This window comes from Gavialis gangeticus, unplaced genomic scaffold (genome assembly GCF_001723915.1).
Source record: "Gavialis gangeticus isolate Ggan-Ray unplaced genomic scaffold, GavGan_comp1, whole genome shotgun sequence".
Classification (NCBI taxonomy): domain Eukaryota; kingdom Metazoa; phylum Chordata; order Crocodylia; family Gavialidae; genus Gavialis; species Gavialis gangeticus.
The window spans coordinates 135,146,459-135,161,667 of NW_017729024.1; the positions used below are offsets into that span (position 1 = coordinate 135,146,459).

The 15,209-nt window shown below is 40.2% G+C and overlaps 1 protein-coding gene and 1 long non-coding RNA gene across 9 annotated transcripts in view; both read right to left on the bottom strand.

Moving 5' to 3' along the window:
* Positions 1–355: 355 nt before the first annotated feature.
* The window catches only part of ERBIN (erbb2 interacting protein), a 239,031-nt gene continuing 224,177 nt past the window's right edge, over positions 356–15,209 (bottom strand). For 7 of the 8 annotated variants that reach the window (XM_019517772.1, XM_019517773.1, XM_019517776.1 and 4 more), the window contains 4 exons: positions 10,686–10,895; positions 8,400–8,492; positions 7,295–7,369; positions 356–3,623 (listed from right to left, as the gene is read on the bottom strand). In XM_019517772.1, coding sequence (XP_019373317.1) covers positions 3,516–3,623; positions 7,295–7,369; positions 8,400–8,492; positions 10,686–10,895 — 486 coding nt within the window. In that variant the 3' untranslated portion in view covers positions 356–3,515. The remainder of the gene's footprint in view (positions 3,624–7,294; positions 7,370–8,399; positions 8,493–10,685; positions 10,896–15,209) is intronic. The other variant, XM_019517778.1, reaches the window with a different exon arrangement.
* LOC109297758 lies at positions 4,492–6,807 on the bottom strand. Its single transcript, XR_002097404.1, has 3 exons — positions 6,716–6,807; positions 5,153–5,158; positions 4,492–4,503 (listed from the first exon to the last, which is right to left on the bottom strand). It is a non-coding gene; the product is annotated as an uncharacterized LOC109297758 (long non-coding RNA).

Here is a 15,209-nt window from a genome sequence, read left to right on the forward strand (position 1 = left end):
GACTCCTCACTGATTTCCATTTGGACCAATTTTCCTCCTGTCCTAAACGTCTTCTACCATTCTGTCAGATATTGCTACAGTTATAGCAAAGTTAAAACACACAAAAGACTTATTTTATTTTTTTTGTACAAATATCCATGAAGTGCTGGTCTGCAAATATTCTTACAAATTATGGTCCAGTCTTGCATCAAGCTTCACTAGAGAAGACCCCTGGGCACTCATGCAGGGTTCCCTTGAAGCACTAATGAAGTTTTGATGAAGGATTGATGTCTACATCTTCTGAATGTTTCAAATCCACAGAGGGAAAAATTATTTTTTGGAGAATTTTCCAAAAAGTAAATAAGTCAATTACTCACAGCTTTAAAGAGCATTAGTTTATTATCTATTCTCCATGTGTTATCTCAGAAACAATCTAATTATATACAAAAATTTGGAATGTTGAATAAATGCTGATCAATAAAAACACCATTTCATAGCTGTTGACAAGGGAATATTTCTAAACCAAAGCAAATTAAACATAAAAGTTTGATGCAGTGTGTTGCTTATTGCTATGTTTGTGTTCATAGGATGTTTCAAGTATATACACATTTTTTAAACTCCAGTCCAAAAGTCAGAAAAATATTTACATAATAAATATGTAGGAAATCTCATAATTTCATTATGTCAGTTGAACTGATTCTTTAAAGAACTGTCATGATGAGAAAGAACATTGAGTTGATGTATATTTTATTAAGTTCATGCTGAATAACTTATGCTGCTGATAGATTTTTCTTTTGTTTGAAAAGTATAGTTTGAGATCCATTAAAAAACTAATAGCTTTCATACAGTCCTTTTCCTCCAGTATTTTGATGGTCTAGTTAAACAGACTACTTTCTCAAAAAAAAATTCTAGAATGGTATTTATTTACCCTTAAAACACAGAAATGGAAGGAACACAAAAATGCAAGACATATAACCCCTTCCCCCCCTCAAAAAGCCTCCAATTTTTCTGAGCTAAATTATCACCATCAATAGTTTATTTCACAGTTACTTTGCTAACTTAAAAGACAGGCTTTGGCCAAGTAATTTCACAAGAATTACTAAACTTCTTGCTAAAATATTGAAGTCCTACACTTGTATCATAGCCAAACTTTGTTTTCTTTTTGGTAACAGAAACTTTCTGTCATACACGAACATACATAAAATTAACTGACACAGTATAATTCAGAAACTTCTGTTAACATTAAAGCAAAAATAAAATACAGCATAACCCCTCATTGATCTTTTTAAACGTACTGTATAACGTACACAAAGTCCAAGATCAATAAAGAATCAGTTCTGCTTTTTGGACCTTTCCCTACCAAAAGATACAGTTTGTGTGTAAAGTCAAGTTAATTTAGGACTTATTTGTATGTATTCCCTTTAAAAGGCAGAGTGTGATAATAACACAATTAAAAACAATGAAGGTGTGATGTGAATATTTTGCATTGTCAATAAAAAATTTAAAAAAAGGTTTTAGAAGAAAGGGAATACAGAAGCCTGCCATTATATAGCCATGTTTCTCATTCTTTTAAGATTAATAACACACAGAAAATAAGTGGATTGTATCAAAATACAGCACATTTCTGCTAATATATCAAAAAATCAATTCCTATGTAAATATTACTGAAAATCAACTAAAAAGAATTAAAATATACAAAGAGTTGTTAAAGGGTTTCAATTAAAATTATTAGAACTATACACAGTACAATAAGCAATAACATCTTTGTAGAAGTGCAATAATATTGGAGTTTATGTATTTAAAAAATACTGCCTGTTGATTTTAGCTAGCTTTAAGGAATTCCTTTCTGTTCCAACTTTTTTTCCCCTCAAAAACTGAAGTGGGCTGGTGTTTCTGCTAGCCTTATTAAAAACATTTTTATTACAGGTGGGTTGAAAAAAGAAAATACACCAACTTTAGAACTATCAACCGATATATACTTAAGAATGAATTGCAATAACTGAATATTGCTCCAATGAAAGGCTAATCATTAGCCTTGGTTAAAAACAGTTATTGGTCTTCTATGGCACTTTTTCCTGGTCCATAACAACCATATATTAATTATCACTGAAGACTATGCAATCTCTACTCAATTATACAGGAGAAAGAGGAAAATAAAGTTACTGTTTCTGGTAAACAAAATTAATAAAAGTATAATCAAATATTTTACACAGTAATAAGGAACAAAGGCAGCCTGTGGTAAATCACCATTACATTAATAAAGTTAGAAACCCTTTAATGACTCTGAAGTGTCTAGTTCACATTTAATGTTACCTGTAGGTACAGCCCTTTAAGAAATATCATTACAAACTGGTGGGTTTCAAGTACCCATCCCTTTGCTCTATGGCTCCCCACAGCAATTCTCCATCACCACTTGACAGTTTCACAAACTTGCTTTGGTTACCTAGCTCCATGCGTATTGTTTCCTTTTAGATTAACAAGGCAATGCAAGGCCAAATATGATCAAGATGGACTTTCTTAACTCTTCCTGTATCATTTACTCTGTGTGTGCGCATGTGCGGGTGTGTGTGTTTTACAGGCAACACAATCTTAAAAACTGGCCATTTCAGTTTCATTTTTCAAAAATGTATAAATAAGTTTAAAATGGAGTATTTATTATAAAGATTGACATATCACCATTTGCACAAAATTGGGGACTTCCATGGCAGAGAAAAATCTCTGGGCAAACTCCACAGTACAGTTGGAAAAAAAAACCCTGGGTATGCAACTAGAAAACAGAACTTGAGTTACATATAGCAAATGAATAGTCAATGACTGTGATAAAAGCAAATCCTGTAGAGCTCATAAAAACGTAATTAGTCTTCCTAAAAAAGACCATAAGCTTTTATTGCATTACTCAAATGGTAGACGTACATTTACCAACTAACCAGCTTTCCTTCTCCCTTGATTCCAGACTTAAATAGCAAATAATTGTTTCACCTGGCTTTTATATTAACCAACCAGCACCACCTTCCATCTACCCATTCATCTATACAATGTGCACATAGCAAAGCCAACATTTCAAATCTCTTGTCCACATCTACAGAAGTGGTTTCAGCATAACACATTAATACCTGGTGAATAAAAATAAAGGCAATAAACAGCTACAGGACAGACAGCCCTGCCATCTGTCCACTGGCTACAACTTAGGCTCCTCGTAGTCTTGCAAAGTTTAGTAATGTGTATGAATTATCAAAAAATAAACCTACCATCTGTACAAAAACAATGCAGGTTTGTTCTTGAAGGAGTGATCCTTGATTGCTATAATGCTTAAAAACTTAACAATTTTTATTCACCATATGCATTTCCAAAATGATTTCCTGTATGTTCTATACAGTGGTTTCCCCCCCCATAACCACAAGTTCAGTATTTCATTGCTGTACAAATTTTGATCATAATTCTTTTCAAGTTCCTTTCATATATAAAAATAGTCAAAATATTCAATTTCCCACAAGTCCTCTGATGAATCTTGTCATTTTTCCCCTTGTCCATGGTATTTATGAAGAAACCTCTCGCACAATGACAAGTTCCACTGTGTTCTGAAAGGTCTTTAGCAAAGACACTGCTTGTCCATGATCAATATTGAGAAAGCTGTATCCATTAGCCTAAGAAGAAAATTATATTTTATTAGAAGTTAGCCCATGGCAGTTTCCTAGTAACAATGAGTTTAGCTAGGGAACAAGCTGCCTTTTTTACTTCAGCAATTACATTATACGGATATGCACGTTATTAAATTGACAATGTAACCAAAACCGGTTGTAGAGAATAACAGGGTAATAGAGTGATCTGGCATGTTAGAGCCCCATGTGTAGAAGTTTGCTCTACCACTGCAGCAAAGGGGCACATTTGCAGGCAAGCAGGTAAGAAGCAGCTGAAGTACAAAAGATAAAAATTCCATCTATATATGACTTGGTCTTATATTAAACAAAGCTAACAAAGGAAACAGTCCTCTATCCCAAAGGCATACAATTACAGTTTAAACAATATACCCCAGTTTGAAAACTAGAAATGTGTTTTATAACTATGAAAAAAACATCTATCCAGGTTCATTTTACAGATAAAAAGTAGGGGAGGGAGAATTTTGCCCTGAAATTTGCAGTTCTGATACTCAATAACATCCCAGTTATTTTTCAACAGGAGGACAGCCTGTAGAAATTGTGGGAGCAGGCAAATCTGATCTTATCTTCAGTTGCAGAAGCTCTGAAATTTCTACAGAAATTCAGAAGCAAGCAGCTTTTTTGGGATTTGGCTTTCATTTCCAGCCACTCTAGTTTCCTCCTGGAACACCTGCCCTATCAGGAAATTCAGTAGTTGTGAATCCTTGCCAAATTCACACTGGGGAGGGAGCCTCAATCTGCATCAATATAGCACTAGTAGCTCTCACAAAAGGAGATGTAAAATGTATCACCAGTTACAGCTGAACCAGAGAATGAATGTAGGATGAATACACCCAGCCACTTACATGCCTACTAGTCCTGCAGCCTTCTTCTACAATGTTGCTCATTTTTACTATGTAAGTAGTTTTTGTTTAGCAGAAAGGAAGTTCATTGTGACATCACCACAGGAAGCAGAATGCCATGAAGACAAATAATACTTAGACAGGTCGTATCAGACATCTTCAAGAAAGCAACACTATTATGTTCCTGGTATATCAAAGCCAATAAAGCTGACACAGTTTTGATTAGTATCTTGTCACACTTACTTATAAACAGAAAAATAGGCCATTCTCTTGCCAACAGTTAAGAATCCAACCAGATATTTATTGACTTTAACAGATGGTATTTAGGGCTCCATCCTGCAAAGTACTGTGGGCTAGATCCACAAAAACTGTTGCAGCACTTCACTTCGAGACATCTCACTGCCTCGTGGGATCCACAGCCCCGAACTCAGGCTCTACTGTCCAGTTAGAAGCATAAGAATGGAATTAACACAAGCCAGCCCTGGAGCAGGGGTCTCTAAGTTAGCCAGCAGGAACTGTGGAGGAGGATGGCTTAACATCCAGTCTCCTCTGGAGCTTAGATGCTGTCTCTGCTCAGGTTTCAGAGCCCTAAACTCTCTCCTCTCTCTTGAAGCAAGCATAAGCCAGCTATCTCCTTGAGGACAGTCAGGCAGTGGTGGCTGTTTACCTCTAGACCCCTTCCTCCTCCCATAGAACAGCTCAGTGCAAGTTTTCATGCAAGACCAAGAACAAATTCCCTCTGATGTCCAAGGGAATTTGATCCTACAACTCTCTCCTGGATAAATGCAGTAACCATGAGGTTTTAGAGTATTCTGAGGTATATTCAGTCCCTCCTACTGATGATTTCCCCACTTTGTATGGTATACTTCAATATTCAGTGGGCCAGAAAGAGCGAGCATGACTCAAGATTTGTGCGTTTATGGCGTTTACTTCAAGAGTGGCAGGGAGAAGGAGGAGGATGGGATGTGGATTCCAGTTCCTACTCCAAGGAATGCATATAGATTCCCTGTCTATGGCCAAATAACTACAGTAAAGGCTGTGCTATCTGGCATTTCACAAGCTGGCATGCTCTACTAACCGGCATGCCGGCTTGCAAGATAAAGTGAAACCAGAACTGCCCACCATGGCACTTCCGGTTTCTCTGAGCCCCCATGGCTGGGGGTAAAGCAGCTTGTGCTGCTGAGCCCCCATGGCCTGGGGGCATAACAGGCTGTGCAGGGCTGCGTAGGGACTGCTTCCCTGTCCTGCAGGGCCCTAAATTCTTTTGGGCATGCGAATCGATTTGGCAAATGATTCAGCCGACTTGGCCATAGACTAAATAGGCAGCTGACAGCTGCCTCCAGGTGGTTGGGGGAGGGTGGAGGGAGGGGTTGGGGCTGGGACAAGCTGCCCAGCTGGGGCAGGGAGGCATGTTACTTGGGGACAGGAACACGGTGGGGTGTGGAACATGGGTGCAACAGCACTGGGAGCCCTGCTACTGCTTGCCCAGCCAGGGCTGGGGGGGAGGGGGGCAGGATGTCAGTGCGGCTTGCTCCAGGTAGAAGGGGGCAAGCAGCAGCATGACATAGCTCCCAGTGCTGCTGCGCCTGCATCCCATGCTGGATGGCAAGCAGCGGCAGGGCAGAGTCCCCGCTCTCAGTGCTGATGTAGGCGGGGCAGCACTGGGAGCAGAGGCTATGCCCTACTGCCACCCAAAGCAAGCCATGCCTGCTTTGCGCCCCTCGCCCCATGCCAGCTGGGCAAATGGAAGCAGGACATAGCCCCTGTGGCTCCCCGCCCCCACTGGGGCAGAGGCAGGCACAGAAGCCTGCATGGCTGCCCTGCCCAGCCCCATCTCCTGCCCGGCCTAGCCTCCCAGCACTTAAAAACAAAAACAAAAAAAACAAAACAAAAAAAAGGCCCCACACTCACCAGCTGCAGGAGTGGTGATTGGACCTTGGGCACTTGTGACAGACCGCCCCCCCCCCCCATGAAGCATGGGGCAGTGGGGAGCAGCGGGGATCCCCCCCCCGGCACCCACGCGACAGCTGCCTCATGGTGCGGGTGCAGTGCAGCTTGGCAGGGCGCTGCACGCTGTCTGGGAGCTGGGGCCACTGGGGCTAAGCACTGCTGAGCTCCAGGCAAGTATGGGGCTTTTTTTTTTTTCTTTTTTAAAGTGCTGGGACTAGGCTGGGGCTGAGTGGAGGATGGGGCCAGGCAGGGCAGCCATGAGAGCTTCTCCCATGTCTCCCCCACCACCCGGGGAGAGGCAGATGCAGCTGGAGGATCCATGAGAGAACCTGCAGCCACCTGGCTATGCCTGCCTCTCCCTGGCCGATCCGAATCACCAAATCTCTCTGAATCAATGCTGAATCTTCTGAAGCTGATTCAGTAGAGTGATCCAAATCTCCAAATTGAATCACTGTCCTCTGAAATGGCCAAATCTGAATCAAATACTTCCCTATTCGCACAGGCCTACTGGCAGAGCTCAATGCGTGCACATGTATTCCATTCTAAAACAAGATATAGACACCAAACACTGGCTTTCCTCTTCACAAACGTTAATACCAAGATTTGAAAGAATATATGACTCTGATCACTACCTAAAAATTTTACTTTATTTATTACCAATTCAAATGTTAATGGAAAGGACCTTTAAGATATTAATTGAGTATCTCAGATTTTTTGGAAGAAATGTTGACAAAAACCACACAAAGAAAGCAATTCCCCACTATCAGCCATAAAAAGAAAAAGCCCCGATTGACAACACCCTGCCCAGCCAACCTTTTCTAGATAATTAAGTGACCCATTTAATTGATTTATAAGAAACTAAAGTACCTGGATTATTTTATCTCCAGGGTGCAACAGTTTTGATGCCGGTCCTTCAGGTTGTACTCTGGTTACAAATATACCCTTTAAAAACAAATAAGGGAAAAATAATTTTGACTGCATTTATCTGAAGTCAATATAATTTAAGACGTTTGTTTTTTCCATATTTAGTAGAAGAGAATGTGAAATATTTGAATTCTGTATACTTACTGGTTTTTATGATTAACACCTTACATCCAGCAGAACTAAATTTACTGGCAAACTGAATGGCATTTTTCCGCTATGCAAACCTCCTTTGTTTAAGCTGGCATATATGCACTGTTGCAGCATCTGTACAAGAAGGGGCATGCATTTGCAGCAACAAAATAGTGGCACTTTGTGCCACCACTTTGTGCTGCAGTGCCTGCCCCTGCTCATGGGGTTTGCAGCAGGACACATTGTCCCACTGCTCCATGTGCTGCACCGGGAGACGACTGGGGCACAGGGTGCCTCAGTGCAAGGCTAGCCAGCAGGAAGCCCCTATGCTGAGGCACCCTATTCCCCAGCTAGCCAGAGAGTGACCCAGGGCTGCCTCCTTCCCTGTCTCTGACCACTGTGAAGTCCCGGCACTGAGGCATACTGCACCCCAGCCAGCCATGCCCTTGGATCCCGCACGTCTGGATCTGGCCTATGAGGCAAGATGGAAGGGATGCTATAAGCTAAAATTCTTTCTATTGGATTTTGTAATAGTCAGTTCCATAATTCACTAATATGACTATATTGCTAGATATTTTTAACATCCTGCCATAATCCGGATTTGAACTGTCCCATTGTCACTTGGCTACACTGCACCTTACTGTTTCCCACTTCCTTAGCACCTCTATCTTTATAACCTTTCTCCCCCATTTCTCTTCCTCAATAGCTTTTTTCCATTTTTCTTTCTTTTTTATTTTTTTTTAAATATTCTCCCCCATTCTTACCATATACTACTTCTCCCTCACTTCTGTTTTTGAGTCTACCTCACAATCTCAGCAGCTATATTTAATTTAATGTTTGGTATTTTAAAGTTTTGCTTTACATGCTGCTTTAAGGATAAGAGAGATTTTAAATAAGTGTACATATATGAAATACTCACATCATCATCGGGTCTGAACGGATTTCCTCTACCACCAACTCCTCCTGATATACTAAATCCAAGCTCTGGATCTTTTTCAATTCTCACACAAATCTACATTGTTACAAAGAAAGTAAAAACAACTGTGCTGAAAATCCAGATGCAAAGAAATGGATATGCATGCAGATATCACATAATGTTTAATCATTATGATTATGTAATCAGTGGAATCATGACCAAAAAATAGTGACAAAAAACTGATTTCTTGCTTACTATTTTTAGCATTTGCATTTTTAAACACATACAAGGAATCTTTCAACAGAACAGCAGACATAGATCATAAAAATATGAACTAAGAAAAACAATAAATTGCACTCTCAGCACTCCTATTAATATTCAGATACTTTGATTGAAATAGTCTTCAAATAAAGATAAGCACTTACTAAAAAGACTACTGCAGTTCAAGAGAAATCATCATATCTCAAATACAGATTCTAATAAAATGTTCTAGTATAACAGCATCTTAACACACAATTCATAACTAAACTGGGTAATTTTTATGATGTATTATTATCTAATCAGACACTGCCACATATATTAAGTCTAAGCCCAGAAATATTGAGGTGTTACACAAATCGTTTAATAGCCTAATTTACGTAGCTAACAAACACACATTACCTCAAATATATAAACAACTCCTCCCTATCCTTCCTTCTTCCTTGACACTTCAAGTTGAATTCCACCAATTCATAGCCTGTTTTCTCTCTTTGAGTTTCCTACAACTAACCCTGTCTCTCCTGGCTGGCTGGGAAATAAAAATGCTGTTTTTGAAAAGTATGTTTCACTATTTGTTTTCATTTGGTATTAGGACTAGAGACAGACCACTTTCAGTACTCTGGGAAAAGACAGAGAATACAAGGCAATAACCTAAGGGTTAGGCACTCGACTAGCATGTGGGAGCGACAGTTTAAAGGTCCAGGAAGGAACAGCAGTGACTAGAACCCAAATGTTCTACAACCCAGGGAAATGTCTTAACCACTGGGCTAGAGATACTCTCTTGCTGGCTCAATGAATGTTTATTCATGCATAAAAATAATTTAAAGTGGACCAGTCCCAACAGGAGAGGTAAAGAGGGGAAGTGACCCTATAGCCTAGTAACTATAGTTAAAAAGATGTCATGTTTTCCCCATTCCCATGTTCTCCTGCTTCCCACAATTTACAGAGGATGTGACTTGAGCTCAATCTCCAAGCTAATTATGATAACAAAATATGACTCAAGTGACTGTTTACATGCCACCACTTTATCCAGAACACTACCACCTAGTGCTCTTCATGAAACCTCAGGCTGCAGGCAGATTGGGGCAATGTTTCAGACAGATTAAAGTCTCAAAGAGTTCTCAGTATCCCAGAATACTCTCTCAAAACCCCTGCTGTTCCAAGGGGATGCATCGAAGCAGGTGACTGGAAAGAGGCACCAGATATAGAAGCTTCCCACTTCGCTGGAAGATTGCACAGCTTTGAACTATGATTCAGAATCTGATTTTCCTAGGCGAGGTCAGAACCTACTGAGGAATAACAATTCCTCAAGTCTCAAGTAGCTATTACCAAGCAGCTTGCAGCTTTTAACAGTCAAAACACAGGAACAGCTTTTGCTTTGAAAGAGGGTGATGGAAAGGTGTTCTCCATGAATGGTCCAACCCAAGTTTTGTTAGTCATTTGGGCATTCTGCAAAAATCACCTTATTCTACCCTTGGTTTTTGATGAGGAACACTCACTATTAAATATTCATGTTATTTTACCATTTTGGATGAATAGTGCTAGTCTAGATGGTCTCATGTGGACCATGTATATTTTGATTTGAATGACCCCTTCTGTATTTTTTAATGATTGTGTAAGCATGAAAAGCCAAAAGGCTGAGAAGTAATTCACATCTTAGTAGAAACAGCCTAACTGAAAGCTTGACACGCTTCGGATAAAAGCATGAACATGTTTAATTCTTAGTAATGATTTGCATATCTAAAGAAAGAGAACAAAGCAAAATCAGACTAAATGTATGATTTGGGGCCATTTACAATGTTTTTTCTTTCTCTTTCTCTTTTTTTTAAAGCGTGTAATGACAGAACTCAGATATAGTAGCTCTTTTGCTGGGAATTAAACTCCAAATGATTTCTGTCATACAATCAGCAATAGTACTAAATAATAATAATACCACCCAGTACTCACAGTTACTAATGGATGGAAATGATATATAATCACTGATTAGTAACCTATCCTCATGGCTGCAGTGCATGTCATGTTTATCCTTACCTCTTGTTTTGCCAATTCATGCCCTTGTCTGGGAGAACATTGGGGCTGAGAATAGGGAGGCTGATGGGCAACTTTCAGCATCAGATAATCAATTAATTGTTCTCTAGAGGGATGTCTTGCCACAGACGCTTGGGGAGGGGGATGATGGACTTGACTATAGTTTGCCTGAGGCCTCAGAGGCTGGCACATCTGCCCATTTGTCAAAGGTATCTGAATAAAACATGAAGCAATTTTAAATAACATTTTTTATAAAAACAATCCTCAAATTGTAGACAATTATTTTATCATTTCCCATGTTTGACTTTTTAGAGCATTTTTATGAGCATTACTAAAACTCAGTTTCATACCATGTACTACTACATTATATTTTCAGTATCTTATCAGCACTGACTTAGGAAGAAAGTGTGAGAAGCAAAACTTACTCTGCATTCATCTGCTAGAATAGACTAGACAACCTCCTCTTTGCTTTTAACCCTTGTTTCACTGTAATTCATTTAAAGTGTTTGGCAATACGTTTAACAGAATTGCTATTTGGTTTATATCACTAGAGTTTATAACTGCTTTGTTGTACAGTATTTACTGGATTTTATTTAAAAAATCCAGGTTCTAAATAATTCGTACACAAAAAGTTAAGGTAATTAAATGAGGTGAATACCATGCAAAATAGGAGAAAAATAATTTATGCACTTGGTTGTATTTTTACTCGCCACTTAACAGGAAAACCTCTTCTACTAAAATAACAGAACAATACAGGAGACGTTACAGAACCTCTCATTTGAAAACTAATGTAAGAAACTTTCCCACCTGTTGCTTTCTTTTGAATATCTATTAATTTGATTTGACAGATACCATAACAGCCAGTACCAAAGCAATGCCTACAAGTAGTATTTGAGCAGGCCACAGAGGTGATTAATTTACGTTGGAAGTCTGTGTCAAAGGACAAGAACACCTTTTTCTATTCATCCTAAACATCTGATACATCTTCAATGCCTAAACTCATATCACTTATTCTGTAAAGTTCTTCCTTCCAATATTTTGGCTCCTTATTTATCTGCAGAACACCTCTGCAGATAAATAAAGAATTAGTCTCTATATTAGTATGTTCAAGTGCTAAAATTTTACTCTATATTGCTAAACTATTATTTTAAATTATTTGAAAATTTCAGGTGCTATGAATGCTGTGTAAATAGTCCTCTATATCCCAGAAGCTGTTCAATTTGAGTGATGTTCTCTTTTTAAAACAATTCTGAAAAATAGTAACCTGCATCACCAAGTGTAACAACAATGTATGCAAATCAAAACTGGTTCTCACTCATGATTTTGCAACTCTACTGTTCTCAATGGATTTGAATAAACAAAAATGACTTATTTGGCTGACGGAAAACACACACACACAAACTGTATAGACTCCAGGTTACTTCCTCTTAGTAGCACTGGCTCCTTAACTGACAACAGGCGCAAAAAGCCATAAAAACTATCACTGCCCATATTAAGTAGATACAAGTATAAACACAAAAGAAAAAAGATTTATTGCATATGGTATGGTATTATTACTACAAAGAACATGGCAGCTCCCTGTAACATTTTATTATCATCTGCTTGTTATGGGGCTGTTTATCATGGTGCATTTATGAGGTTAATTCAAGAAGATTTTCGCTGCACAATAGGCAGGAAGAAGGCAGGACAAGGTGGCATCTTGGAGACTTAATTGGTCCAAAGAAGCATGTTTTCATAGGTGATAGCCTGCTTTGTCATGCACTGTGAATGGACTTAGATTTTATGCAAGTCCAATCATAGCATCTGACAAAGCAGGCTTATATGTATGAAAGCTTATCCTTCTCTGAACCAGTTAGTCTCTAAGGTACAAACAAATGTTTCATTTGACCTGAACCTAACTGTCCCAGGGTTTGACAGGAAAACAGGAGCAACACAGTAATTTATTTACAACTCTTTTAAGATGCATTGCTACCCTTTTGCCAGTAGGTGGCCAGCAAGAGCACACAGCCTGGCTGGCTTGTCCCTGGAATGAACCACAATCACTGTACTGACATACAACAGAACATCTTGGGGAACAATGTTAGTGCATTTTATCTTGCACACTTCAGAGGGACTTGAAGCGGGACAGTAGACATACACACCTGTATGATACTGGGACAAAAAGCTCTCTTCCAAGACAAATGCAATGTCTGTTCACAGCCTAAGGTGCCACCCTGCCATGTATTCTGCCGGATTTCAAACTAACATGGCTAACTACAGCTTCATAGACAGGAAGAAATACAGTGACCTGATAACAGAAGTTTTACCATTACTGGAAAATGAGGCAAAAAAACCCCCCTAAACCAGTCGCTTTAAGAACCACAATAATCGGACAGAGATAAAATAGTAGGGAAAGCTGTCTCTCTAGCCTCCTGGTGATATGTCTACACTGATTTCGCCAGAATCAAGAGAGAAGAGACTGGTTTGGCTGGATTTAAAAAGGAAACAAACACCTTCTTTAAAGAGGCAGGTAGGGGTTTTGTGCTAAACTGAACCCCAGATTCAGATGAAGCCAGGACAGAGCTGCCAAGTGCAGGGTTTTGATAATCAGCAGCTTGTTGTCAAGCTGGGGAGACAATCAGCTGACTGTCAGTTCACTTTACTGGGGACTCAAACCAGCCCTGATGCAGTCTATTCCTGTCCCAGATTACAGTGGATCCAGTTTGAGTTCCCGGTACAGCCCCAGGGTGTGGCTGGAGCCAACAACCAGCTGTCAGCCCCAGCAGGACCTGAGGGCACTCCTCTTTTAATCTGCTGGTGAAAGGAGAGCCTAGGATTATGATTCTGGGCTCCCCATACACTGGGAAGTAGTAATGGCACAAAAAGGTCTGATCTCCAATTCCAACAGTCACTTTCTAACAGGCATGTGTGGTAAGGCAGGAGGCATGACTGCTAGGATCGGAATCAGATCCCATTGTGCCATTAAATGACCATGTGCCAAGACCTGTTATTTACCAAGTTCTGGGCTGCACCTACTGAAATTAGTAGGAGACAGGTTTAAAACTAACAAGAGAAAGTACTTTTTTTAACGCAGCGCATAATTAACTTTTGCAACTCATTACCCCAGGAGGTTGTAGATACCATATTTACTCAATTCCAAGATGAGCTTTCCCCCACCCCCATTTAAAGTGCGGGGAAAGCCCCTTATCTTGGAATTGAGTATGAGGGGGGGGGGGGGGGCACGACAGGCAGCTCCAGCCCTGACCCTGACCTGAGGTCAAAGCTGCAGCTGCCACCTGCCCCCTCCACTGCCTTCTCTGATGCTGCAGGGGAAGTAACGTATTTCAGACAACCCTCCAATTATAAAAAATATTTTAAAATTTCCATGTATAGAACCTAATTACTAGAGGGTTGTCTTAAATTCGGGGTTGTCTTGGATTTAGGTAAATACAGTAATATAGCCAGGTTCAAAAAGGGACTAGACAAATTCAAAAGTGACAGATCCATTAACAGCTACTAAACAGAACAATCAAGGATGTATCGTTTGGCATCTCTAAGCCAATGATGGTGGATACCAGGGAAAGTAGGACAGGGAATAGATCCCTATAGATCAGGGGTGAGCAAATTGTGAACCACCAGGCCATTCTATCTGGCCCACAGAGCCCCTAAAAATTTTTGAAAATTAATATTTATCTGCTCCTGGCTGCCTGTCACATGGCCCTTGATGGCTTGCCAAAACTCAGTACACAGCCCTCCACCCAAAATAATTGCCCGCCCCTGCTATAGATATAACCTGTTCATATGTTGTCACACTAAAGCATCCATTGGACCATTGGTCTGACCCAGTATGACACTTACAGTCTAAACCATAGAGGAGTTTCTCTTCAACCTTGAGGCAGCTCAGAATAAGAAAAGCACTACAGGTAGTTAAAGCCACCTCAATCTGTTACAAGGTCTGTTTTGTGCCTCTAGGATATCCATTGGTGTAATCAGCCTTTATGCCAGTGCAAACAAGGAAGACACACAGACATTTACACTTGCATTAGCACTGTCTACTAGAATCTGGTGTAGAATTACCCAAGGGAAAAAGACTATCATCAGATAACCATTTACTCAAGGCAAACAGGGATTACCTGCTCCTCCACTACCAGGTGTGAAGTACTGCAGAAACACTTACTGCAAGCAGCTACCCTGGAATAGTTGCTCATCTGTCCACTTTAGTTCCCAGTGCAGTTTACATTTGTATACAAAAAATGTAAATTAAACTGTTGTAAATGTGTTGCACGTCCAGGCCCTTGGAGATTAAACTAGATTAGTATGACCACGTCTGTGGTGTCTGGCTGGAGTGCACTAAAGCAGGGGTTGTCAACCGGGGGGTATGCGTACCCCTGGGGCACTCTGAAAGGTCCCAGGGGGTATGTGGGAGCGGGTGGGGACAGAGCGCTGCCACTCCGTACCACTGTCTCACAGAAGCAGGGCCAAACAGACACTGCACTGTTGCCACTCACCATGGCCCCACTGCTCGCCACGCACCTGCCCCTCTTCCCC